The 24,914-nt window shown below is 39.8% G+C and overlaps 3 protein-coding genes across 4 annotated transcripts in view; all 3 read left to right on the top strand.

The window, feature by feature from the left end:
• The first annotated feature begins 998 nt into the window (after positions 1 to 998).
• eloca (elongin C paralog a) lies at positions 999 to 3,839 on the top strand. The gene is made up of 4 exons (XM_070928056.1): positions 999 to 1,094; positions 1,626 to 1,653; positions 1,845 to 1,988; positions 2,618 to 3,839. Exons 2-4 carry the CDS (start codon positions 1,650 to 1,652, stop codon positions 2,806 to 2,808), a joined length of 339 nt encoding a protein of 112 aa, XP_070784157.1. The 5' UTR covers positions 999 to 1,094; positions 1,626 to 1,649; the 3' UTR covers positions 2,809 to 3,839.
• Positions 3,840 to 4,729: 890 nt separating this feature from the next.
• On the top strand, positions 4,730 to 13,604 carry ube2wb (ubiquitin conjugating enzyme E2 Wb). Of its 2 annotated transcripts, none has more exons than XM_070927933.1 (6): positions 4,730 to 4,756; positions 5,604 to 5,695; positions 8,578 to 8,680; positions 10,862 to 11,017; positions 11,133 to 11,208; positions 12,861 to 13,604. In XM_070927933.1, the coding sequence occupies exons 1-6, from the start codon at positions 4,742 to 4,744 to the stop codon at positions 12,893 to 12,895; spliced, it is 477 nt and encodes a 158-aa protein (XP_070784034.1). In that variant the 5' UTR covers positions 4,730 to 4,741; the 3' UTR covers positions 12,896 to 13,604. The 2 variants fall into 2 exon arrangements, with proteins under 2 accessions (XP_070784034.1, XP_070784035.1); XM_070927934.1 differs by having other exon boundaries at positions 11,311 to 13,604.
• Positions 13,605 to 15,120: 1,516 nt separating this feature from the next.
• Positions 15,121 to 24,914, top strand: part of stau2 (staufen double-stranded RNA binding protein 2) — a 78,959-nt gene continuing 69,165 nt past the window's right edge. Inside the window, exons 1-5 of the mRNA XM_070928244.1 lie at positions 15,121 to 15,166; positions 17,024 to 17,231; positions 18,111 to 18,241; positions 18,608 to 18,767; positions 20,484 to 20,619. Of these exons, the coding sequence (XP_070784345.1) occupies positions 17,033 to 17,231; positions 18,111 to 18,241; positions 18,608 to 18,767; positions 20,484 to 20,619 (626 nt within the window). The 5' untranslated portion in view covers positions 15,121 to 15,166; positions 17,024 to 17,032. The remainder of the gene's footprint in view (positions 15,167 to 17,023; positions 17,232 to 18,110; positions 18,242 to 18,607; positions 18,768 to 20,483; positions 20,620 to 24,914) is intronic.

Here is a 24,914-nt window from a genome sequence, read left to right as displayed (position 1 = left end):
GCACAATTTACAGGCGCAGTGGTCTACTCTTAGTGTCACAGCTCAGATAACTCTGCGTCCATTTAGCGGCCTCAGATTTCAACAGTCATCACTTTTCCTGCATGAAAGGGCTCCAGGCAGGATCGAGCCAAAGTCACATTCTGAACCTGACCGTGACTACAGTATGTGCCCACTTCTCAACTGTCTCTGATCTATGACGGACACAACTTTACCTGTTAGAAGACACTTTATGAGCTGTAATGTTTGGCTGTTAATACAAACAACAAACCTAATGATCTAGTTTAGAAAATGTGGGTCTTTTAGATTTGTTATAACTCTATTAACACCAGTGAATACTTATAATTGTCCCACCATACTTTTGTAATCAAAATAATGTACAACATTCTGAAGTGATTGACTTCTACTCACTGGACTTTGCAAAGTTTATGATAGTGCAGAGTGCATGCTTTCTCTCTCTCTCTCTCATTCTTTCTTGAATCCAGATTTATGGGCCTGCAAAATGTCTCTGTCATGTCCAATCAGCACCTGCTCTCGCTCATCTCAGCCAGTGGAGACAGTCATGGAGGGTAACCTGAAACACAGACGCCCCCTATCGGCGTCAAAGGACAATCTCATCTCCTCACGGATGGCCTGTAAACCAGTGTAAATTTGACAAGTCATCTCAGCTCTTTATTAAAATCAAAAATTAATATCCTTATTTCCCCTCTCTAATCTGAACTTATTATCCAGTGACACCGATTTGTATCGAACAGCGGAGGTGTATATGTTCATTATCCAGAAATAACCTCTTCCATGAACATTATTTTTTCACCTGTGCATTTTGTGATTACAACAGATATTATTTTATAAAAAAACGTTTTGTCTCATTAGAAAATTGAAGAGGGCCAAAAATATTTAACTGAGTTTAAATTTTCAAATAGACATTTGAGCAGGACATATAGTAAAGGGGACCGTTTCTTTCTGTCGATGAACCTCTACGGAAGAAATCTATCGCGGACGGGTGTTCCTACAAATTAGTTCCGTGTATCAACAGCCTGGTGGCTAACATTAGCTAGCTGAAACGCAATCTCCACTCCACATTCGACTACAGAGTGGTAAGAAACTGTGTTGTGTTTCGACTACATGCTGTTGTATTTTGGTATGTCTCTGTCTGTTTATCTGATATGAATTGTAAACACTAAACAATCGATAAAAGAAATTATAACGTTATCGTTCGTTTGGCATGGCATTAGCTTGCTAGCTAACGCCATCGGCTGCGAACTCACTTAAAAAAACATTTTTGGATAGAGAAAGACATGGCCACTAATCCAACTTTAAAGTGGATTAGAGTAGATAAATCACAGTTGTAGTTATTCGGATTCGTATTGACGAAAGACACGTTACATTGCGGTACATTACTGGTAGGTTAGCTATTCGTTTGATCTGGCTAATCATAATGTGACACGGTGATTTTCACAAATTCACAAAAGATGTAAGGCCTACCGTTAGCTAACGGAAACCCTGTCGTAAGAGTGATTATTCAACACTATATAACAGCTTTATATAGCCAGTGGCAACTTCATAGCGTAATTGTATGTTCGAGGGTCTTGGTGTCCTAAATAAGATGTTTCTATGTTCCCTGTCAGGGTAAACAGTAACGTCGGAACAGAATGGGTGAGTATCTTCCACACCAGAGTGATGTTTGCCGACTCACAGAGATTTCGTCTGTTAACGTTTCTCTTCATTAGCAGAATCTGGCAAAGTCATTATTTATTAAGTTATTACAGTTGTTCAAGTGTGTGTGTGTGGTACTTGAGCATTTGGGGTACACCTGTTTGAGACTGTCAGTTTGTATCGCTTCACAGATGGTGAAGAGAGAACCTACGGCGGCTGTGAAGGGCCAGATGCCATGTATGTGAAGTTGATCTCTTCAGATGGTCACGAATTCATTGTGAAAAGAGAACACGCCTTGACATCTGGGACCATTAAAGCCATGTTAAGCGGGCCAGGTGAGGAGTCAGGCAAACAGCTGTATATTAGAATGAGCACACCTATGCATATGGACTAATTAAAGGATCCCTGTCATTGTTTTTATCCTGTTGAAATGGTTTTCTGGAATTTCATGCATAGAATGGTCAGGTTTAGCTTTTTACTACAAGACACCTATCAGTAACAAAAAGGTTGAATATGCCTGTATAATTAAATATTATTGTTTTTCAAGGTGGATTATGTCAATTACAGGATTTTTTTTAATGAAATTGTTTACTTCACATGAAATTGTAGATTTTAGCAGCGTGATGGAAATTGTGATTGATGGGAGAAGTAACTTCTGTATAGGAAATGTGTACAGTAGTGATGTTTTGTATGATTTAAGGTATTGATGTTTATTTAGTCTAGTTAATTCTGCCTGTCCAGTTGGTGGCACTATGCTCCCTCCATAAAACGGTTTTGTTGCCTCCTACTAAAGATTATACCTTTTCTTATCTTTCATTGATACCTGTTGGCAGGCAGCATCTTGCAGAATTATTCTGTTTGATAGCTACCTCTAGGATAGGCTAGTCAAAGGTGTACTTCTTAAACTGCATGAATTTACTACTATTATCTACTCATGACACCCGCTGTAACCCTCCATCTGCAGGTCAGTTTGCTGAGAATGAAACCAATGAAGTGAACTTCAGGGAGATTCCGTCTCATGTCCTGTCTAAGGTCTGCATGTACTTCACCTACAAGGTCCGTTACACCAACAGCTCCACAGAAATACCTGAATTCCCCATCGCTCCGGAGATCGCACTGGAACTGCTCATGGCTGCAAACTTTTTGGATTGCTAAAGTTACAGAGATAATGTAGCAGCTGAAAACATTTTTAGATTTTTTTGAATATTTAAATTGTTTTGCCATTTACATCATATGAAACTTTTTTTTTTTGCACTTGGCTTTCTGTCAAAATTTTATTAGTATTAAAGGATTTCATTTTAATGTAATAAATGGATAGGGCAGGCTGCATCACTTGCCCCAGAATGTGATAAATGTGCCCCTGCCCCGTAAATCTTTCCTCACCTCTCCAGCTTAATAAAGACCTGTTTGGTGAGCACTTTGTTGCCAGTCGCTACCTTGTTCCTTATGAAGTGCATCTGACTTGAAAAACCTGCATCATTCTTTAATTGTATATTTTGGTCAAGCTCAAGTAAAACATTACAAAATGTTTGAAAGACCACAAAAAACAGTTTGCAGAGATATTGTATACACTAGAATACATATATTACAAAATATTTCAAAGTGAATAATGTATGTCATTATACCCTTTATTGTTCGTAAAAGGAGACCCATAGTGGTTGTTTTCGGTGTGAGAATGAAATTGTGTTACAAGAATATGGTACACTTCAAGTGTGGTGGCTTATCATTTCTAAGGTTAATTAGTGCAGGATCTTCCAAACAGAATTTCATATGTTGGATGAAAAAGGATTCTGGGATACTGACAATAATCTAATTTTACATGACCTTTTATGGTCACACACGCCTGCGATGGTCCTGTGATCCACTGATATGTCAGCTAGAGAAATCAAAAAATCAAAAAAGTTTGATTTTGAAGATGGTGACGTGATAGTCAATAATGCACTTGTGAACTCAACCACAGTTAAGTATTTAGGGCTGATGGAGGGGTATATGTTACATGTTGCAGAAGAAAGCTATGAACACATGATATTTTAAGTAACCTTTTCTGATTTATAGAGAACTAGAGAGACTCTAGACACTAAAGAAAGTGAAAAAATGGCTTTATGATCAAGCAAATGTGGCAAAGTGAGAAGTACAAGCTGATGTACATGATCTCATGATTATGAATAAATGTTGCTTTGAACATGCATATATGTCCTTACTCACATATCAGCAAATTTTCGATGTGGTCACATGTTACTGCATGATATACTGTAATGCTTGTAGTGAATGTGGTGAGTCTTTTAAGCTATTATCTGACTTATTACGTTCCTCCTTGTGGTCAACCATATCAGGTGGGAGCTCATGTCACATCTCAGTTATCAATGGCTACAGAGTGAAAGGTTTTTTTTTGCAGAAATCTCAAATTACACTTCAGTTGAATAAAACTTTGCTGACAGATAAATGAATATACTTCATGTGCCTTAGACAATCTGGCTTTCATGTAGGTCAATGAAAAGATATGAGGTTTTAAACTAGTTATAAATGTATGCTTCTTGGAGATTACACCCATTTTTTAATTAATAAAAATAAATAAAAGGGAGCTTGGATGACAGAGAAAGGCGATGTTATCACACAAGTGTATTGGGAGATTCTATGATAAAAGGCACTACTCCATTTATAGTGATGAATATCTAACTGCATGATAATATGGCTAATCAGTGTGTTTTTAATATTTCACTTCTTAAGTATTTCCCCGATTGTGATAACATTTTAATAACTAAAAGACAAACATGAAAAAAAGAATATTCGGTATAACTCTTGATCAGGGATGTCAGCCCTCCTTGAGCAGAGGTCATTGACCCTCCCTAATGTCCCATGTGACCGCAATGGATTTTAACACAACATTTATTTTTTTATTTTATGAAATTGTGTTGTAAAGCTGCTAAATATTCCGTTAACGACATAAAATGAGTGAGGGGTGACCGGGTTCTTGGCTGTGACGGTGCGCATCAGTGGATTGTTTTCCTCTGTCAAAACAACTTCTCCTCTCACGTGACTCCCTGACGTACAGTCCTCCACTCTGCGCTGATGCAGGGGGGTTTCCATCATGGCGTCGATGCAGGTAAGAATACAATTGACAGCGAACGCATATTTATAATTTACCTGACCGTCAGCCTGGTCTTCCCTGGTAGTTTATTAACCACTTCATTAAGGTACACGTATATGTTCGAAGTAGTGATGACATTAAAGCAAAAGCGACGAGATTGATCCTAAACTGTTCAGGGTTAGCGCTAGGTCTTTGCTAGCAATACAACTAGCCCATCATCATCAACAGCACCAAGTCGAGGCTAGCATAGAAACCAGCTTCCTGGATATTTATATTGATGAGTGGCGATGTATTTTTTTTCGCAGCAATACATGGATGATAATCCAAGGAGTGTGATGGGTTGAAATTCCGTCTAATATTTTTATGAAGTGCTAGCTGCTATTTGGCTGGCGTTGATGTTAGCTAGCTAACGAGACAGTGCGCAGATTGTCCAGTTTCCTCTTGAGCTGAACAGGTGCACCGCTTCCTTAAGATAGCTATGAATCGAATTAAATCTAAAAATCCATAAAGCCTACTTCATAAATTTATCTACTGATGAACTGGTTGCCTTTATCTAACACACGGTAAAAGATTCGTGTCAGTCTTGCTTAAACTGCATTTACACTCATCGTTACAGGACGTTAGCTGTATTTGCGCCGTCATTTAATAATAAATCCAAACAGCATTGATATTTTACGGTGGTTTGATTCTGGATCTCTAAATAATACGAAGGAACTAGTTGGTAATATTTTCGAAACGCTAATTTGTTTTTATTTGATTTGCCTCTATTTCTTTGCTATGGTTTGTATAATTCCGTGATGCTAACGTTATATTTCAACATTTTTGAGTGTGGTAGAAAACCCAAACATGTTCTTTCCTACAGAAAAGGCTACAAAAGGAATTATTAGCCCTGCAAAATGATCCACCCCCCGGAATGACTCTTAACGAAAAAAGTGTGCAGAACACCATTACACAGTAAGTATTTTTGTTTTTTTTAATTGCATGTGATTCATTTGTGTGTGTTTTTTAACAGTCAACATTAGGACATGATCCCCTACACGTACATTAGTCATTGAAAAAGGATTGCATCCATGAATAAACACAAATCTCATGGGGCTTTGTAAAATGTCATGTTTCATCACTATGAGAGAGGAGCATGGTGAGCATACCCTCACATGCATTAAAGGTAACTGTTGCAATATCAGTGCTAGGAGGTGTTAAGACTCAGCAGCGACTGGTGAGGAGGAATCGGGGTCATTCCAGTGACTGGCAGCTCTGGCCCCTCAGTAGAGTGTCTCTAATGCACAGTGTCACTATTCATCCTTATAAAATATGTAACAGTTGGCATGCAGGAGTTGGGCTAGGGTAGCAAGGAACAGAGGCTGCTTTAGCTGACCTTCCTGTCTGGGTGTCTTGGTGTTCCCTGAAACACCCGTGATTATGCTATCTGAGTGAGTCAAATTGTGTCTGATAAGCAGTAAAGATGAACTGAGTTGTGATCCTGTAAATGGACTCAAATGGACAAATTTCTGGCCGTCTTCCAGCATCACTGCTTGGCACTTTTACCGTCTTTAAAGAAACAATACATGTTACAGTGCTTGTATCTAGCTTAAGAAAATGTAACAATGAAAAATCCATTGCATTGGCATCTGCCTCATTAGATAACAATCACATGCTCAGACTGAATGAATGTTTTGTATTTTGCATGACTGACAAGTCTCCGAACCAGTTCAGCTGGCTTCCGCGTTCACTGTTCATTCCTGGTTTGAGATGGTGGGTATGGGTGTGCCTTTTTGTCATTGCAACATCTATTTGTCAACATCAGCTCTGACGTTGAAAGGTCTGTTGAGCCTGGGTTAGTTTTCCTTCATAGGAATTGGATGGATTTGCAAATACAAATACTCTGTTCCTGCTTGATATTGAAGCTAACCTTTTTTTAAAACAAACACAGGGGGAAAAACTCCCTAGTGACAATGCTGTGCGTGTGGCAGTGATAAGGTGACATGTGTTTTTAGTTTTATAGCTTTTGTTTATATAGTACACTTTGTCTCTCAGTGCAGCTCATTAGATTACAATGTCTTTCAGTTCACTGTGTGATAGTGCAGATGGCCTAGCTTGATGCTGTAATGAGTCAGCCATTGCAAACAAGGAAACTGCTGCTTTAAAGCACTGCAGAGTCTCTCATATGTGTGCTCAGTTTTCCTCATTTTCACAAATGGCTCAGTGTTATTTTTGTTGACTGGATCATATAATCACCAGGCTATGGGGAATATGAGCAATTTGAGCAAAATGTCCTTGGAGTCCTTGCCTGTGTTCAGTGTGGGTTGCATCAGGTGTAACGCAGCATCATGTACAGTGATGCTGCCTCCCTCTAAGCTTTTACTTCCTGAAGAGAAATGGAGCTCCTTTCAGACGCTTTGACCATTGGACTCTCTAAGGGCAAAGTTTTAAACAGGATTGATCGTGCATGTAGGCTAAAACGATCATGTGCCCGAGGCTAGATTTGAAAGAGACACAAAGCCATAAACCCGAACAACAGCCACAAGTCTCTTTAGTGTCCTTTCTGCACTGCTTGCCTGGAAGAAAGTAGGCCAGAGATTGTGAGGCTGCCACCAGTGCTCCTTTTTCTTCTCCTCAGAGGTTTCTACTGTGAGCAGGCAATCCCCATAAATGTTCTGCACTGGACTTTTTTGCCAGTGAAGCAACATCTAGTCTATTGAGCAGTTAGCCTGTCCTTCATCCAAAAGACCCAGGATCAAGCCCCTGTGTTTGCAATCATCTCCCATTCTGAGCAAGACATTGAATCCCTCGCAGCTCTGTCAGCACAGTTCTGTAGCCCGGACCCTGAAGCGAAAATAGATTTTGTCCAGTGAATCAATAGAGTATCACATTATTACTAAAGCACTGTCAAAACCCAGCTGTACATTGAATGCCACTGGAATGAGTCAGACTAAAAGCTTTTTGATTACACACTTACTGCAGCATTGGCAGCACACATTTTGTATGATCCTTATTTAATTGTAATTAGATGTAATCCATGCAAGTCATTCTGTACATGTTTCCAACTAGTTTACTCCGGAATGATGAGATAGAACAGAGATCATGTTATTAATTATTAGTAAACAAGAGTCTACAGCCATGCTTGCAGCTCTGTGAGGTATAGGCATCTACCATGTTCACCATCTTGTTTAGTGAGTTATATGCTAAATTTTCTAATTAGCAGGTAACACAAAGTACAGCTGAGGCTGATGAGAATGTCATTAATTTTGCAGGTATTTGGTCATTAACAAAATTATTGGACAAATTTAAATTTAAAGTCAAATATGTTTGTACCTGTATCTTTGATGGCAATCCATCCACTAGTTGTTGAGATATTTCAGTCTTGACCAAAGTGGTGGGCAGACCAAGCGACAGACTGACGTTGCAATCCATAGATTGCAACAAACGCTGTATTGTATAAAACCATTTCTTCCCAAAGCACAGATAAGGTTTGTTGTAAAAGGAAGTGCTAACCCGTTATCATGACTCGACAGGAGGAATTTAATAACTCTGGTGTTACTCGCTCCCTTATCTTACCTCCATTATTTTGCAACAGAGCAGCCTTAAAGTTGTCGTAGGGTGCAGAAAATACATAACAACATTGAAAATCAAATGACCCATTTCACAGTTAGTCTGTTCAAACTCTTGGATGCTTTGGTTATTTAAATTCCAGAGTGACTGTACTCGATACAGCCTTTTTTAACCAACAACAAAAAATTCCTGAGTTTTGGTTAAGTGTTGGGTGATCGGTATAATTTTTTACTCTTTTTGTTTGAGTGAAATGTTAAATATATTTTAATACTGTGCCTTTCTTTTAGGTGGATTGTAGACATGGAGGGAGCACCTGGCACACTGTATGAAGGAGAGAAATTTCAGCTGCTCTTCAAATTTAGTAGTCGATATCCTTTTGATTCACCTCAGGTAAGCAGAAGTTGCTCTGTAACCATCAGTGTGTGTTTGTTTGTATGTGTTAATTGTGAGGCTCTTTGTCTCTCAGCTTGGAAAGTGCTGTAAGTGCAGTGCATTTACCATCTTGTCTTGAGGACCTACAAAGTCCTGTCTGCTTCAACCATGATGCTGGGTGTGGCTTTCCCGACTAAATGTCCAGTATCCATTCTTCATGAGTGTGTTCTTAATTATGAAAGTGGTTACCAAAAGAGATTCATACACTGCAGGTTTGCAGGTGCAGTGTACAGAGGTGTCCTCTTCCAAACAGAATCAAACACTGAAAACCTGTGGAAACAATCCTGTCTGGATGCCTGCAATAATCACATGAAACACATCGGCTCTGCAGTTGTTAGTGGCTTGAATCTCGGCTTGGAAACATTGGAGCCAGGAATCACTGACAGAGACACCGACACAGAGCTCCCACTGAAGCCATGTTTGAGAGGATTAGTTTAACTCAACAATCTTGTTTCACTCATCAGGTGCCCGGTCACCTAAAAATAGAGAATGAGTCGGTGTAGAGAAAATTAGATAAACTCTCAAACAGGAAGGACAGTCAGGCCCTCTGTTGGACCCCTCTTCAGAACTTCAGTGTTAACTGCTGCAGTGCATTATTGGTTGTGTGAGGAGTTTCAGTGGTAAATCTATATTGCACAAATGTGTAATTGTAATAGTTTGTGTGCAGGATTGTGGAACCCTACCCCCATAGTGAATGCTATTATTGTCATGAAAAAACAACAACAGTATGCCCATTGGCCTACTCAAAGTCTGTTGATAACATCTGCATTAACAGCTTCTGCTTCTGTAGTGCTCCGTCATAGAGGTGCTCTTGTACTTATTTCTGTCACACGTTCACAGGAAGAACTGTACATTTGCTGCCAAAACATGCCACATGTATTTTGTTTGCCACACTGTGCATAAAGCTGACCAGCTGATATTGGTGAAATTTTCACACAGCGTTGTCCACCACATGACATTTGTTACAAATGTGTTTGGTTACAATTTTTAATATTGTCTTTTAGGGCTGTGTTTTGAGTATATTCCTGTCTATTGGCTATATAGTTTCCTTACATGGTGAATGCATGCAATCAAAGCCAGTATCAGCACCCTGTTTTGGTGGCTAAACTGCCATTTTGCCTGTGTAAATGAGTTGAAATTGATTTTGCTCTGAGTATACTTGTGTACAGTTTTGAAAAAAAGAGGCCCAAGAGTTACAACAGAGAGAAAATGAGCAGGTCCTTGGCTTGCAAAAGTGAAAATATTTATTGAATCTTCCGTTGCACACAAATCGGCAAAAGCAGCACACAGCAGGATACTAGTGGTGTAGTACAAGAGTAGCTGTAATACAACATTGAGATAGGAAAGCAACATGTAGGCTATCTACAGTACCTGTCTGCCGACGCTCAGTCCTCTGACCTTTGAGTGTATCAGACGTTTCAGTAGATATTTTAACTTTCTGTCAGCGAGGAGTTGTCTTGATGTTTTGAGTATAGTGCCATCTTTACTTTCTGCTCCTATCTGTAACACTCATCCTGTCACCCCCCCTCCAGCCCCATGATGTGGAGTCTGCACTGTCCTGTGAGGCCCTGTCTGGTGCCAGACTGCCTCAACCCATTGTTACCCTTCATTACCCTCTTTACCCATTCTGACTCCCCGCTTCTCTCTACTTTAGCACCTCAATCTTGAGTTCCTCTCCCCTCATCACACTTTCTGTATCTTCTTGTTTAGTCCTGACTCTTGCACCCTTTTACTGGCTAATATCCTCCGTTCCTTTTTATAGAACATGACTTCTTTTTTTTTTTTCAATAAAACATGTCTCCTCTCTTAGTCTCCCATTCTCTCGTCCCCTCACCCCATCCCGGCCTCTCTGTCCTAATCCCAGAGCCTCATGTTGCTGTAGAGGGCTAAGCCTGAGCTTATACAGCAAGTCTCATTATTTTCTGTCATTAATGAAAAAAATCTCAACTTTTACCAGACAAGTACTCTACCAAGTTGTATCTTTGACCACTAAAATGCCCTCAATTCAGTGAAATATGTATAAACGGTTGTTAAGGTCATCTTTTTGCCAACAAATACTCCCCTAATGCTAACCTTCAAAGGCCTATTATTACAACACAAACTGCACAAACTGCTGATCTGTGTTTCTTTGTTTCACAGGTAATGTTCACAGGAGAGAATATACCTGTCCACCCTCATGTGTATAGTAACGGTCACATCTGTCTATCTATACTAACGGAAGATTGGTCGCCAGCCCTCTCAGTGCAATCAGTTTGTCTTAGCATTATCAGCATGTTGTCCAGCTGCAAAGAAAAGGTAGGGAACCTGTAATGATGCCTGGGGAGGACAAATATAGGGATTCATGTTCATGTTCATGTAAATTATCTGCTTGTTAAATGTTACATCTAAATGTCTGTTTCTTTTTCTGCAGAGACGACCGCCTGATAACTCCTTTTATGTAAGAACGTGTAACAAAAATCCAAAGAAGACAAAATGGTGGTATCATGGTGAGTGTTTTCAATCGTTTCTTAATGGTTGGAGGACGCAAATGCAACTTCTTGTTATTCTAAAGGTGATGTCACTTAAATGTTTTTTGCTTGCCTTCACAGATGATACATGCTAATGTCGAACTTTGTAATAATCGTAGAAGAAAGAAGTCCTACTGACCTACGTAAAGCACTTTTTAATCATTCAGTCTTTGAACTCTGACCTTTGACTGGAACAATGGACACCATGCGCTGGAGGCTCTTGACTGCATTTCCCCCATGGACAACTGGATGCATGTTTTAGTCGGTTGTAATATAGAGAACGAAAATAACGGAGCGTTTAAATGCACCCAAGATGGATTGTTTTTGGCAAAAAGGTAGTAATGCAGTAGGCGAACAAGCAAGGTGGATTTGTAGTGAGATAATTATAATTCCTATTTTAAGATTATTATTGTTACTTTTTTGTTTGTGTGTGGGTGCATTTTAAGGTCCTTGTGTTGTGCAATAATAACTGATGGATGCATGCTTGGGCCTACAAAGAGAAAATCCAAATCTGATCGTTTTCTGGAAGGGATCTGACCATCATAACCCCAAGAAAATGCTTCATCCGTTTGTTTTGTTTTTTAAATTATATGCACTGTGAAAGTATCTAGTTTAAAAAGGCACTAATAGTATGTTATTCCCAACTTTCAGTGGTACTGTAACCAGTCCTCCACTTATTTATCAGGTTAAAGGGTTTTAGTTTGCAACACTGTATCAAGAGTAAATACAATTTTCATCTTCATCTTCCAACTTGAGACCCAGCTGCAGTTCTTCCTGCTGTTGGACAGAATGTCGGCACAGATGGGAGTAAAACAGGTGTGACGATATATCAGCAGACGACCTCTCGGTGTACATCTCCTCGTAAAGTTGGGCTGAACTCGTGTAGTGTTCACTAGTCCAGCCTTGAAGATGTGCAGCGGCCTCTCTTCCATTTAAAGAATGTCTGTAAGAGAACGTTGTCGCATGATCCATTTTTATTTGTGTGATACTTTTTTTTAATTTAATGCTTTAATCTTCTATAATGTTTTGATTTTAAATATCTTGAGTTCTTTTTTTGTACTGTTTTCAACTAGCTGATACTTTGAAAAGGGGTGTTGTTTTGATGGGTCAGTATGTTTTGGATTTTTTTTTCTTTTTCTGTATTTGTTATTTAATTTAAATCTTCGTTCTCTAGAATGGTAATGAATGACGGAAAGGAGAGTCTTTATAGAAGTTGTAAAGACAAGGCTTTTGTGATTCCCCCTGGTCAGAGTTTTGGCTCAGGTACTTTTTTCAATAAAGAGATCACCTCTAAAAAGATACCTATCAGATATTTTGAATTTAACTATATTTTCACCAAAAGAGACTGTTATGTTGTAAACTTATAACATGTCTGAAACTATTGTATATAAGTCTTTGCATTGTTGGATGATGTGAAAGATATTAGCAGAGGATGCATTTACTTTATAGCAGAATGATAATAGGAGTGCTTTATTTCATTGGAAGTTAGCCTGCATCTTTTGCTAATTAGGATGTGTACAGTCAGCGACAAACACTACTGTTGGTTAAAAAAAAAAAAAAAAAAAAAGTTTAGTAGTTTTACAGTGGGGGTGCATGCAATTTTAAACCCTACTTTTTCTTATTGGCATCAGACATTGTGACAGCTTTTAGTCTTTCCATAACTTAGGCAATGGTTTATGGGATGGATATTACAAACCTCATCTCCAGAGGCTGTTTCAGACTATAATCACTCCATTCCTAAAGAAATGTTTATCGCCATCCGGTCAGAGATACTTGAATTTTCCATCTTGGGTTTTGTTTGTATTGCATTTGCTTTTTCCAGGGTCTAGCTGAGTTTCTTGAATGAACTTGAGTGAATGTGATGATACTCTATACTGTAGAGGAGATTACCACAGCACACCGCTATCTCAAAAACTATATTGATAACTTAAAGACATCTATTTAACCAATGATTTTTTTAAATGTTTTTTTATTAGCTTCATCGTAATGGTCTTGTCTGCTGTCACCGTGCCGTGAGGAAAAAGACAGTAGGACTGAAATGATTGTGTAAATGCAGTCACAACAGCATTTGTGAGGGGACAGGAAGCCTTCACCCAGTGGGCAGTGGATCAGTAGAGATTTGAAAACCTTGCGAGTGAATATGTTACAGGGTTTGGATGTGACATGTTCTTGTTTTTTTTTTTCTTCCTAGGTTTTTATTTTTCTGTTTCCATGTGGTTTGAACACTTAGCTTGCAGGTTGTTGTGAGTGATCAACACTAATGAGGGTGTGTTATTTATATTTGAAATTTTGTTCTGGGATGTGCAAGCTCCATGTAATAGGTGCCTGTTCATTTTCATAATCAATAATAAAAGCAAAGATTCACTTTTATTCAACCTTGATTTGCACAATGTTTGAATATATAATGCTTGTGGAGGGGGTTTCTGCAGCCTGTAAAAGCCTTTTATGCTGACATAAATTAAAACTTAATAGCCCCCCTTTAAAGGGGGTGTAGGTGGGGGTAAGGATGATAACTGCCAAATTCAAAAAAAGCTATCTGTGCACTGCAACATAAAAATGTTTAAGTATGTGGGGCACACCATCAACCATGTGAAATTACATCAGGCAAACAATCATTTAAAAAAAGTTTTGTGCCAATCATTTCAGTAATTTAAACAAAAAGGTTTTCAGAAATATTAATTCTCATACTTGAGTACAGTAAGGCTATGGATGCATTCATTGCCCTCCTCTTTAAAATGTATTTAACATAGGCCAAACATCATGTATTTTTTGTCTTAATTGCATCCTGTATATGCATGTTGTTGGCCAAGCTGGAAAAAGTGTCTATCGTCAATTAGTCATTCATTATTCAAACATTCAGTTTTGTATATGCTGAAAATTATTTATTTAAGCACAGTAACAACTCGCTATGATACGAGTCATGACCTTTACAGTGCTAGATTTTCCCTGCATGAAAGAAATTCGAAGGATTGCTTCATTTTGTGTCACTATGCATGTGAGTGAGAGAAGAAACACCATGTACAATATCATCTTTGTAAAGGAGAGAATACTGGTCCCTCTATGACAGAAAGCTCACCACAATAACACAAGAAACGGTAGTTTAGTGGCACCATCTAGAGGTCACATTACTATAGTGCTCTTGTCAAATCTCCAAAATTCAATTTCTTACCTTTTCCCTTCCACACTTCTTGATAAAATGCTCCCACTGGAATTTAAGTGGGCCCTCTCCTCTCCAGTTGTGGGGCCCCAGAATCATCACCACCTATCATCTTAGCCAGAAGAGCGCTGACTGGATGTAGTTTCTTGCACCAAGAGGTTGGTGACACAGAATCACTAAACTGTGGGCCTCTCAAGACCAAGGTAAACACCTGTCCTCCAAAGTGCCCTTGAGCAAAGGCATTCAATCCTTCCAGCAGAAGGGAGTATTGTTCTGTATGTAGGTGGTTATGTGCTCTCTGGGAAAGAATACAGTCCATCTCTAAATTTTATCATTAACTTTTTAATTAAACTCGCCCAATAAGAAGCTTCCCTGAGAGAAAATAGTATTTCTTTTTTTCTGTTATAAACACAGACCCTTATGTGAAGTTTCAGTGGTATTAGGTTCTTTTTTGTTCTGAATCAAAGTTACACCGTTTCAGACTGAGGAAGCAAACCAGGACTGAACCATTCTTATCGCCGCGGGGGTGGCTGATTCATTCAAGATTTGCCTCAAACTGTAATGATGGTAAGTTAGCGATACGCAATACTCAACACTGACCAAATAAGCAAAACACAAACTTTATATATGAAACATCAAAATGACTAGTCATTTGCCTCTAATGGGACATATTTCAGTTTTTTACCCAGACAAATAACGTGGTCTGTTCCCTCTTCCATCCAGTTCTCTTTAGTGTTTGCCAATGTCGGAGGTGTAACTGGGGTCTGGCCCTGGACAAAGGTAAAAAATACCCTAAAATATTTGTCCCTTTGTTGTTGAATAGTCTCAGGATTATTCGTCACGCTGTCAACAGTCCGTATATGATGTTGCGGTGGACTGAAATCTCCCAGACTTTCGTGGAGGATGGGGCGGTATGGAGATGCTAGCAAGAGGGGTGCTCGGCCGATCAGCCATGATGAGCGTTAACCGGCTAAACTAGCGTTACTGGAGGTCGCTAGATAGTGTATAGTCATCAGGAGAAATCACAATGACATATTCATGACAGCATGTATGTTTGCCAATTGTGTTGGTTTGTTTTTAGGAGCTGACATTCGCAGGAAATGCCGTTTTCTCGTTGGTAACGTTAGCCTCCTGCTAAGCTGCATATAGTCGAAGCTATCATGTAGGTTCAGGGGTTGCAGACAACCCTGTAGCTCTGTCAGTCAACCTTAATGCAACACCCCCTCCATACTCAACTTACTGTCTGAGACAACCATGCATTCGGGTTGCTGTTTGGCATAGTGTTTGCGCATGTTGCTGTGAGAGAGGAAAAGAAAAGCAAGAAAGGTTGTGACCTCAGGAAGCACGCAAGATGCAACGAAGATTTAAACAGGAAAAACAATCGATTGCATGTCATGATTTAAGGTCACGGATCAGAGTAAAACTTGCATTTTATTTTGTGGATATAGTCGATAACAGTTGTTTTGTTTTGTTTTATGGACATGCTGCTGCTCTGTTGTTTACACCGGTCCGATAATGGCCCTCAACTGTAAACAGTGGACATGATAATCACAAGTTTACAGTTCACATCTGAAAACGTGAAGCTGAAAACTGTCTCCATTGACCATGTGATATCTAACACCTGTGATATCTAACACCTGTCTCCATTTAAACTATTGACTAAAGAATAACATATTGATGTTTTGTGCACTCTATTCAATGCTCTTATGGATTATTTCAAGGCGACATGGTGATTGAAGATATTGTCCATCGCCTGGAGGTGCCAGGTTCAGAGCCAGCATTTCATCAAGTGTCCAAGTGCAATCTCTCCACACTCCAGGGGTTCAGTTCTGTGTCTGACCCTTTTGCTCTGACCTCTGTGGGGACGTGAAAAGAATTTCCCTCATATTCCTTCAGTGCCTGCCACAATGTGAACCAGTAGTGGAGCCATCTTGGCAAGATGTTGTGATACAGTTTGTGCTTTTCTGATTAATCTTACTTACTCTATCTTCATCTTTAGTTGATGAAAAACACATGCTAGCATCTTATGTTACTTATGTTGCATAGCCACAGGCTGTGACCTGTTTGTAATTGCATTCACCAAAATATTGCATGCATGCATAGAAAGAAGTTAATGTGGGTTTTGTCAGACCCTCTCTGCTGTTCATGTTAACCTATGTATACTTCATGCAGGCACTTCGTACCTCTCTTTGTCTCTTTAGTTTCAAATAAAATGTGATTGAGCGTCCATTGTCTTGTTCAGGCTGCTATCACAGGATTCTCTCCTTTTTCCGGGGAGCTTAGCAGCAGTAACATGAGCAAAGCTCCTTCAAATAAAGGTTCATTGTCTGGGTGTATTAGCTGCCGGTGGATCAGAATGTGAGATAGGCCTAGGGCTGCTCAGTCTGAAGTCTGTTCTCTAGGCTTTGCCCTCAGAAATCTGTCAAATGACAGTGAACAGCTTTAAATTGTGCAGAAACTGGTGTGGAATAGTGTGTGCTTGAGTAAATGTGTAGGGAAATGCATTCTTAATGATGCACACTTCATTATTAATCTTTTTTTGTGAATTTGTTTTCTTTTTATCAAACTCAGATTTTTGCACAGCACTTGTCTATTTAAAGTGATATGATTAAGTTGTTAATTATTGTCTGATCTCAGGAATAGAGCATGGCTCAAGTGAAAGTACAGACCTCAGCACCCCTGGCTGGTCCTGGCCTCTCCCCCGGAGTTCCCCCGACGGCCATGGCCAGCCCAGGACCCCTGGGTCTGCAGCCCTCCGTCAACGGCACAGGCCCGGCCCCCACACCCGCCTGCCCTGCTCCTGCAGTCGGATATGGGGACGCCCCTGTGTCTGCCACATCGCCAGGTAGAACGCCAACTGAATAGTTTCCCTTCAGGGGAAATTAAATGATCATTTTGCAAGACTCTGTGGTCTTAATTATTTATCAGAAAACAAATAAACTAATAAGCATAAATAATAATTAACTATGCCACAGGTTATGTAAAACAGGAGAAATGTTTCAGTGTTGCAAATGTGCCAGCACTGTACAAATATTGTGTTGTCATATAAGAATATTCATTCTATGACAAGAAAAGAATGACATCAATTCAAGCTACAAAGAAAGTTGTATTATCAGAAAAGACCTCACCATCATTAGACCTTTTCACAAACCTTTTCTGCTCTTGAGCTCTTGACCCGCTTTGGATGCAGGTCAGTTGTCAGTGGTAACGGGTTGCATTCACCAGCGCCCTACGTAGACAACCTACCTCATGATTAATGTTGTACCTGCCTGTGAAACGTGTTGCTCTATAAAAACATGGGCCGAGCAAGTAATTACAGATCTGCAGCTCCTGTTCTCTCCGCTGCTTATTGTTAGAATCTTACGGTGTTGATCAGATAACCCCGATAAAATGTCATATCATTACATTGACTGCACTATAAGCCATAGATCCTGTAGCTTTCAGACAAATCGAAACACACCTAAGCCCCTACCCATCTGCTGAAGAGGGAAAATATCTCTTCCATACAAATTGGCTCATTCGTGAGTGTTTTGTTTACAGAATTATGTCTGTTGTGCATAAGACACGATAATTACATGTTGCAATGTGTGTTATATAGCATTTCTGATTTGTAAATGCTGCGCAAGATGCATGCTATCCCATATTAGTCAATACATGATAATAATTCATGTAACCGTAAACATGTTGCTCAGTACACCATGTATTCTGCTGTGCTCTGTCTTAGGCCCACCCCAGGAGAACATGGCAAACCCTAAAGAGAAAACTCCAATGTGTTTGGTGAATGAGTTAGCCCGTTTCAATAGGATCCAACCACAGTACAAGCTCCTCAATGAGAGAGGCCCTGCACATGCTAAGGTAAGGGAGTCAAAGACTGTGTGGAAAATTTGTGCTAAGGGGAAAGGTTTTTACTAACTGGTCTTTCATCTGTTTAAACACTCAAGCAACAACACTTAATTTTCACTAAATCAGTGATGGTGGCGTGACATCACATTTACCTATTATGAAAGTTGAAACAACTTCATTTATAAAGTCTCAGGATTATGTATTATGTATTTTTGAAATGATAGTGAACATCAGCAAGCATTTTTTGAAATGATCAACAGATTTTTCAGTACTTCATAAATGAATATTTGCCATGCAGAACACAGCTCCTTCCATATGGGTTCCAGAGGCTTGTTGGTAAAAAAGGTAGTTGCTGTCCTCTGGGTGTCACTATTTCAGATCTTCACAGTGCAGCTGACTCTTGGGGAGCAGGTGTGGGAGGCCGAGGGCACCAGCATTAAAAAGGCCCAGCACTCCACAGCCGCCAAAGCGCTGGACGAAAGCGTCCTTCCCAGGCCAGCGCCCCGCTCCCCTAAAGTGGACATCAACAGCAACCCAGGTACTGCAACCACAACAAAATCTCATGGTACTGTTTACTAAACATGTGTCTGTAAAGGATCATATTTAAACCATCTTGTTACTAATGTGTTATTAACTGATGCTATACAGGTACAAGATGGCTATTATAACTGAGGCAGACTGAATTGGTAAAAGCTACAAAGCAAGTTAATGTTTGTCATCAGCATTGCCATGAATGCAAGAAGTGTAAAATATTCCTGGCAAATGGAGACAGTCCAGAGTGCAAAGACTAATCCATGTCTAATTTAAGTTTAATGCTTTTAAGATTTCAATTGAAAATATAACCACTTTCTTTTACTTTGGCGGTGCCTTAGCTTCAGCAGCTGATAACAGGCGCTGGTTACAGCAGCCAGACAAAGTAAGATGGAATAATGACCTGTCAGAAAAAAGACCTGTTAAGGGTGTCAGTAGTGAGCTTAATTTTTCATATAAGCTGGTTGCGGCAGCTAGTATTCGTACTGTATTTTAACTAAGTATTTGTGGTAAGAAAGTGTTTTTAATGAGAAATTTGCTCTTGGTATGGAGGTCTTTTGCTTGTCATTGGTACTACTATAAATGCACAGGCATCAGTTCAAAATATCCCAGTCAGCCTGGAGCTTGTCAGACAGACTGCAGCATGTTGGGCCAGTTAACAATGACATCTTAAACCAAAACACCATGCACAAAAAGGCTGTAAGCATCCAACACAGAATGCAACATTTTTAGTGTAGTTACAATTCTTTATTCTCCTCTAACCTCTCTGTATTATGTAATTGTTCAACAAAGTCACTGAAGAGTTTTGAGAGAAAAACACAACACTATTTATCTTCAGATGTTAAATTCTGGATGTTGTGGATGGTTGAAGCTGTTTTCAACTGTTTGTGTTGTGGTTTAAAACCTTAAAACCGCACTACCTTTAAGGTTGCATTAGTGCCCTCTACTGTTCATTTTTTCAAGAGCTAAGTATATTGGTGAATTGAGGTTTATCCATTTGGAGAAAGATGGGGAGGTAGTGCCCTCAAGTCACTTCTGAGAGCAGCGTTTTGCTTTGGAATGTCACTACTTTTCATGTATGAGCGTAATCATAAAGAAGAGGGCTGAGGTTAAGAGTGAGGGGAAGAAACATGGCATGATGGTGCCTTTCTGTCTCCATTATTAATGGAATCTTTCAGTATTTCGGATTTTTACCTGGAAGAGTTTGGTTTCCAGGTGTAGCACTCAAGCCACTGGATATATTTAGATAATCCATGTTCAGAACAAAGCCAGCACAGACCCTCTCAATAAAGCCTAAGTGCGGGCTTATGTTTTGTCTCATGCCAAATTAATACCACTAGCTTGTCTTACCTCCTCTGCCCTCTGTGGCATTGCAGTGGTGAAAGACCTCATAGCCAGCTCTTAATGGGATTAAGAAAGCCCTGTGATAGGTTATGCAACATCGGTGGGGAGCTGTGGGATTAGCAGTGCATGCATCATACACAGTCAGACAGGTAGGTAGTTTTTCCACCGTTTTTAGGTAGAATTCAGGCATCCTCATATTTTAACATGGAAAATGTTAATTAGAGTACAACTCAAAGTCAGTTGTTGCTCCTGGGTTATATTCTAAAAACTGAATTTGAAGTTTCACTATTTTTTCCTTGTGTATATAAGTTGTATTTGCTGATTTCAGATAGCTATCATTGCCTAGGTTTTAATCTTTCATATTTACTCTAATACACAGGCAGTATAACACCCACAGTGGAGCTGAATGGTCTGGCCATGAAGAGAGGGGAGCCAGCTATCTATAGGCCTTTGGATCCCAAGCCCATGCCCAACTACAGAGCTAACTATAACTTCAGAGGGATGTTCAACCAAAGGTGAGCTCCAAAACGTGAACTTGCCCTGCTGCCTGAACGGTTGACTGTTAAGCTTTAGAGGGGACAGTAAATTGTCTTGCTAACATTACTGCCACACACCACGTGACTGTGTCAATGGAAGCACTCCTCATTAAAAAGAGAGACTAGCATTTTTGAATTGGTCAATTTAGGTGCCTGAAGCGTTGACTTTGTGGAATGGATAGGTGGCTAAAACACGGAGGAAAAGTTGAGCTTTGAGATGTGTCCTACTATATATATTTGATGGCCTCAAACTGCATTGTTTCTTTGATCCCACTGGCTCAGATGTGTGTCAGACGTGGCCCTCCTCTCCATATGTTTTCCAAACTGATGAATGCGGTGCCCTCATGGGGTCTCTTTGCACTCAGTCTCTGTCGACTTTCTTTCTTCTTTTCGTTTTTTTTGCTTTACTGGAGCCATCCAGCCATCTCCAAAACTCCATAAAAATGCCACAGAGGTGCAATTAATGACCCCCCCCCCTCAGTGAAGGAATGTTATTTAGGACTTTAGGATGCGTTGACTTGTCTAGCGCGTAATAATGCAGGTACACTGTGATACTCTTAGTTAAGAAAAGGCAGGATGGCAATTTTTGGGTATTTTGTAAAGCGTGTTGTGGAAGAGACATGTGAAAATCTTTTTCTTATGTTTAAAAGGCAAGGCATAAATATTGTAAATATTTTTATGTCTTCAAATAGTAGGCTTATCCTTTTGTTACGATTTTACCAAAATGTCAGCGTAATATAAATATCATTTTACCATAGTTGTTAATGGTGTTATTAGTGTTCTAAATATTATGATATAATTTTAAATACAGAGGCAGGGTTACTTAAGTTGTGCATACAGTTTACAGGAGCTGAGTTATGTGGCTCCAGATCACACACTGTTCCTGAGAACATGGCAAATTTCATAAAGCCAGTATTCGTCTAGGTTATTAGTTTGATATGCATGGAGTTATTTTCAGGAGACATTATGAGTCCCTCCAGATGGCAGTGTTTCCTCATTTTAAAAAATCCTATAGAACTGCTCCTCTAAGGTGATTGAGCACCCATTTTGTAAGAGGCAACATAGGAATGCTGGGATTTAAATCAAGGTTTTCATAGGTATGGATCTGCAGTGTAATCTGTAGTATTTATCTACAAAGCCTTGCTTATTAAAGCACTAAACACAGAAGACAGTAACAGAGAAGCATGCATGTCTGTTTTGCTTCTTACATAAACTCTGGCTCATTAAAGTCCTATGGTAAGGTATTCTGATGCCAAATGTGTGGGATTTATTTTTAAAATGTGGATATGTTGCCAGAAAAAGTCAGGGATTCAGTTGGAGTGTTGGGTAACTGTGTTGGGTAACTGAGTCTAGTCAGCAGACAGTCTAGCATCTGGCTCACATCTTCTACTATTTGATCCATGCAGGAACAAACAGGGGGTGAAAGACAAATGTCTGTGGGGTAGAGGAGAAAATCTGTTTTTCCAGCATCTGTCTGTCAATGTCATATGTCACAGTGATGGGTTTCTAAGAGACAGGCTGTATGTGTTCCTCATGGTCTGTTTTGTTTTCTTATGCCACTTTGTAAGGAGGAGAGAGGTGAGGGGATGTGTGTGTGTCTGAAACAGAAAAGACATAGGAGTATATATTATCCCAAGGTCACTTATGTTTTCATCAGGTCTCTTTCTTTCAGTGTAGTCGAGCCCCGGATTAATGAAAGCGAGACCTCCTGAATATGAATTCTCTTCATCAGACGACTGACTATATGGCGGAGTGACAGGCCATATCCACAATCGGTCACCTTAATGATGCTGCAGGGAAACGAAGGTTTCCATATGCCCATGTCCTTACCTATTATGATGAATAAGAGTGATCCGGAGTCATGTTGATGGAAAATCTTACCATTAAAAGGGCAGCCTGGCTCTGATCCATCAGCGCTCTAATCACCACCAAGACCAGTATTGATTCATTCAGAAAGTGCCCTGATGAGAAAGAATGGCGATAATATGAAATGTGCATTCATCAGTGTCTTAATTAATCTTATTTATGGCGAAGGGCTTGTGCATAATCTCTTACCATCCAAGTCCACGTTTATATCACCGATTCATCTCTGTTATCCTGCAGTCATAACCACACCATTGTTCATTCTCAAATACTGGACGTACTCAGAATGATACGTGCTTTTCAACTTATGCAATCAGTCACTGTGAGCTGCTGTGAAACATTATATGTAAATTCAGCCCAAATGATTCACATAAATGATCACTGAATCAGGAAAATATTTTTTTATCAAGAAATGTGGTTGCATCAACCTTTTTCATGGACAATCCCTGACTCCCATGTTGTCATTGGAACACCTGATTCCGATGACTCATACTGGGCTCCTCCAGTCTATCCATGGCGCTCCCAGCTTCCCTCCTGGTGCTCTGATCCCAGGGGGGCGGGGGCGCCTGCATCCTGCATTCTGTCAGAGTTAGGATTTGGATAGGACTTTCCCTGTTTGGAGTAAAGCAGAACAGTCAGAAGCCGCCCACCTCCTCCCAGCCCTCATTTGGTTATGACTGTAACATTATGTCAGCTGGAAGAACAGTGGGCTGAATGACTGGGGGTGCTTTGCTCTGTGACATTTCCTCCTGTGATGATGTTCTGATACTGAGCTGGCCGTTACTGCTTTCTCTGCAGGAAACAGAGAGGAAGAGTGGGTCATCTGTGCTGCAGAGGATTCAGTACCTGCAGTAATGTTGTATTGGCCAGTCTGGCATTTTACGCCACTATGAGCGCATTTTTGTTGCTCGTAATGACAAACCCATATTGAATTATCATCCAAGATCCACTTTTCCAATTTTTTTCCTGTTCATAGTTTGGATGTTTCGGTCTACATCTTTACTGTTTTGTCGTCCCCGTTTCTTCTGTCTTCTCTTTTCAGTGACAACCTGATAAAGCCACTGTACGCTACATGCCCAGCATCAAACAGCAGACAGACAAAGTTAGCGACTAGCTGGTGAACATAGTGGAGCACTTAGAAGCTGAAGAGACAGAGTTGGTGGAGACCAAACCAGAGTTAAAACGAGAGTGAATATTGGACTTATTCTCACCAGGTGGCCAGAGGTCTGACTCTAAATATATGCTAATGTTGTTCTGTGTCTGCTGAATGTGTAAACAGGTGACTGTTTGCTAACACTTTGGCCATATCAACTTATCAACTATAAGGTGATAATATACCAGTGTTGTGTTTACAGCTTGCTGCGCTGCTAATGCAGTTTTAAAAGAAATAAATCTGTGAATTCCTCACCTGTTAGGGCTAGGGTTTTGAATATTAAAGTAATCATTTTGATTTTGCTTCATAAACACACTATAGTTGATAATGACTTGTCTCTTCGGTGCTTGATCAGCAGCTTATTTGTGTTTTCTCCCCATTTTTCTTGATACTGTCAGTTACCAGAAGCATTTTATGAGCCGTCCTTGCCACAAGAGAGAACTACATCTACAATGTGGCGACATCAATCTTGTAAACCATAATGTTCCTTTTTTTTTAAAAAACAAAACAAAAAAAACCCTGTATTTTTCAGTGATGTGTGTGAGTGTATTATGAGACAGCTGCCATGGAAAGATACTTATCCTTGAAAAATGAATACCCTTTTCATGGCTGCAGGACATCAGAATAACATCAGACAGCAAAACTGCAGCACACACACACACACACACACACACACACACACACACACACACACACACACACACACACACACACACACACACACAGGTGTACTTTGTCATCTACATCTCTAATTGGGCCAACCTGGCTCACTGAAAAGGCAAATCTGCCCATGAGCGCTTTTCTATATTCAACATTTCCTCTCATCTCTTCCTATGTGGAGGTATCAGATATCCTCTGAGGTCCTCTTCACATATACAGTCGCCTTTTCTTTTTTCTTTTTTTTTCTTGCTCACTTTCTCCCACTCAAGTTTATTTTTTTTATATAGCTTACTGGCCTGTTGGGCTTTAGAATCTCATATAGCCTACTTGGGACACTGTATGCTGTTTCGTCCACTCTGGCATGCCACAGATATGGTTTTTCTTTTCCATCCCATCATCAACGCGGTCCAAAAACAAAAGGAAGCTGCCAAAGCCCACAAAGTAGAGACTTCAGAGGAATATGTTTTTATTGCATGACGTTTTTTTTTTGTTAGTTTTTTTTTTTTTTTTTTAATCGCCACGCATCTGCGTAGATCAGTAAATCAGATGCAGTCACTCAGATAGTGCATAAATTACCACGGGCGACATGCCAGAACAA

The sequence above is a fragment of the Enoplosus armatus genome, chromosome 21 (genome assembly GCF_043641665.1).
Source record: "Enoplosus armatus isolate fEnoArm2 chromosome 21, fEnoArm2.hap1, whole genome shotgun sequence".
Classification (NCBI taxonomy): domain Eukaryota; kingdom Metazoa; phylum Chordata; class Actinopteri; order Centrarchiformes; family Enoplosidae; genus Enoplosus; species Enoplosus armatus.
This window is presented reverse-complemented; position numbering and strand designations above follow the sequence as displayed.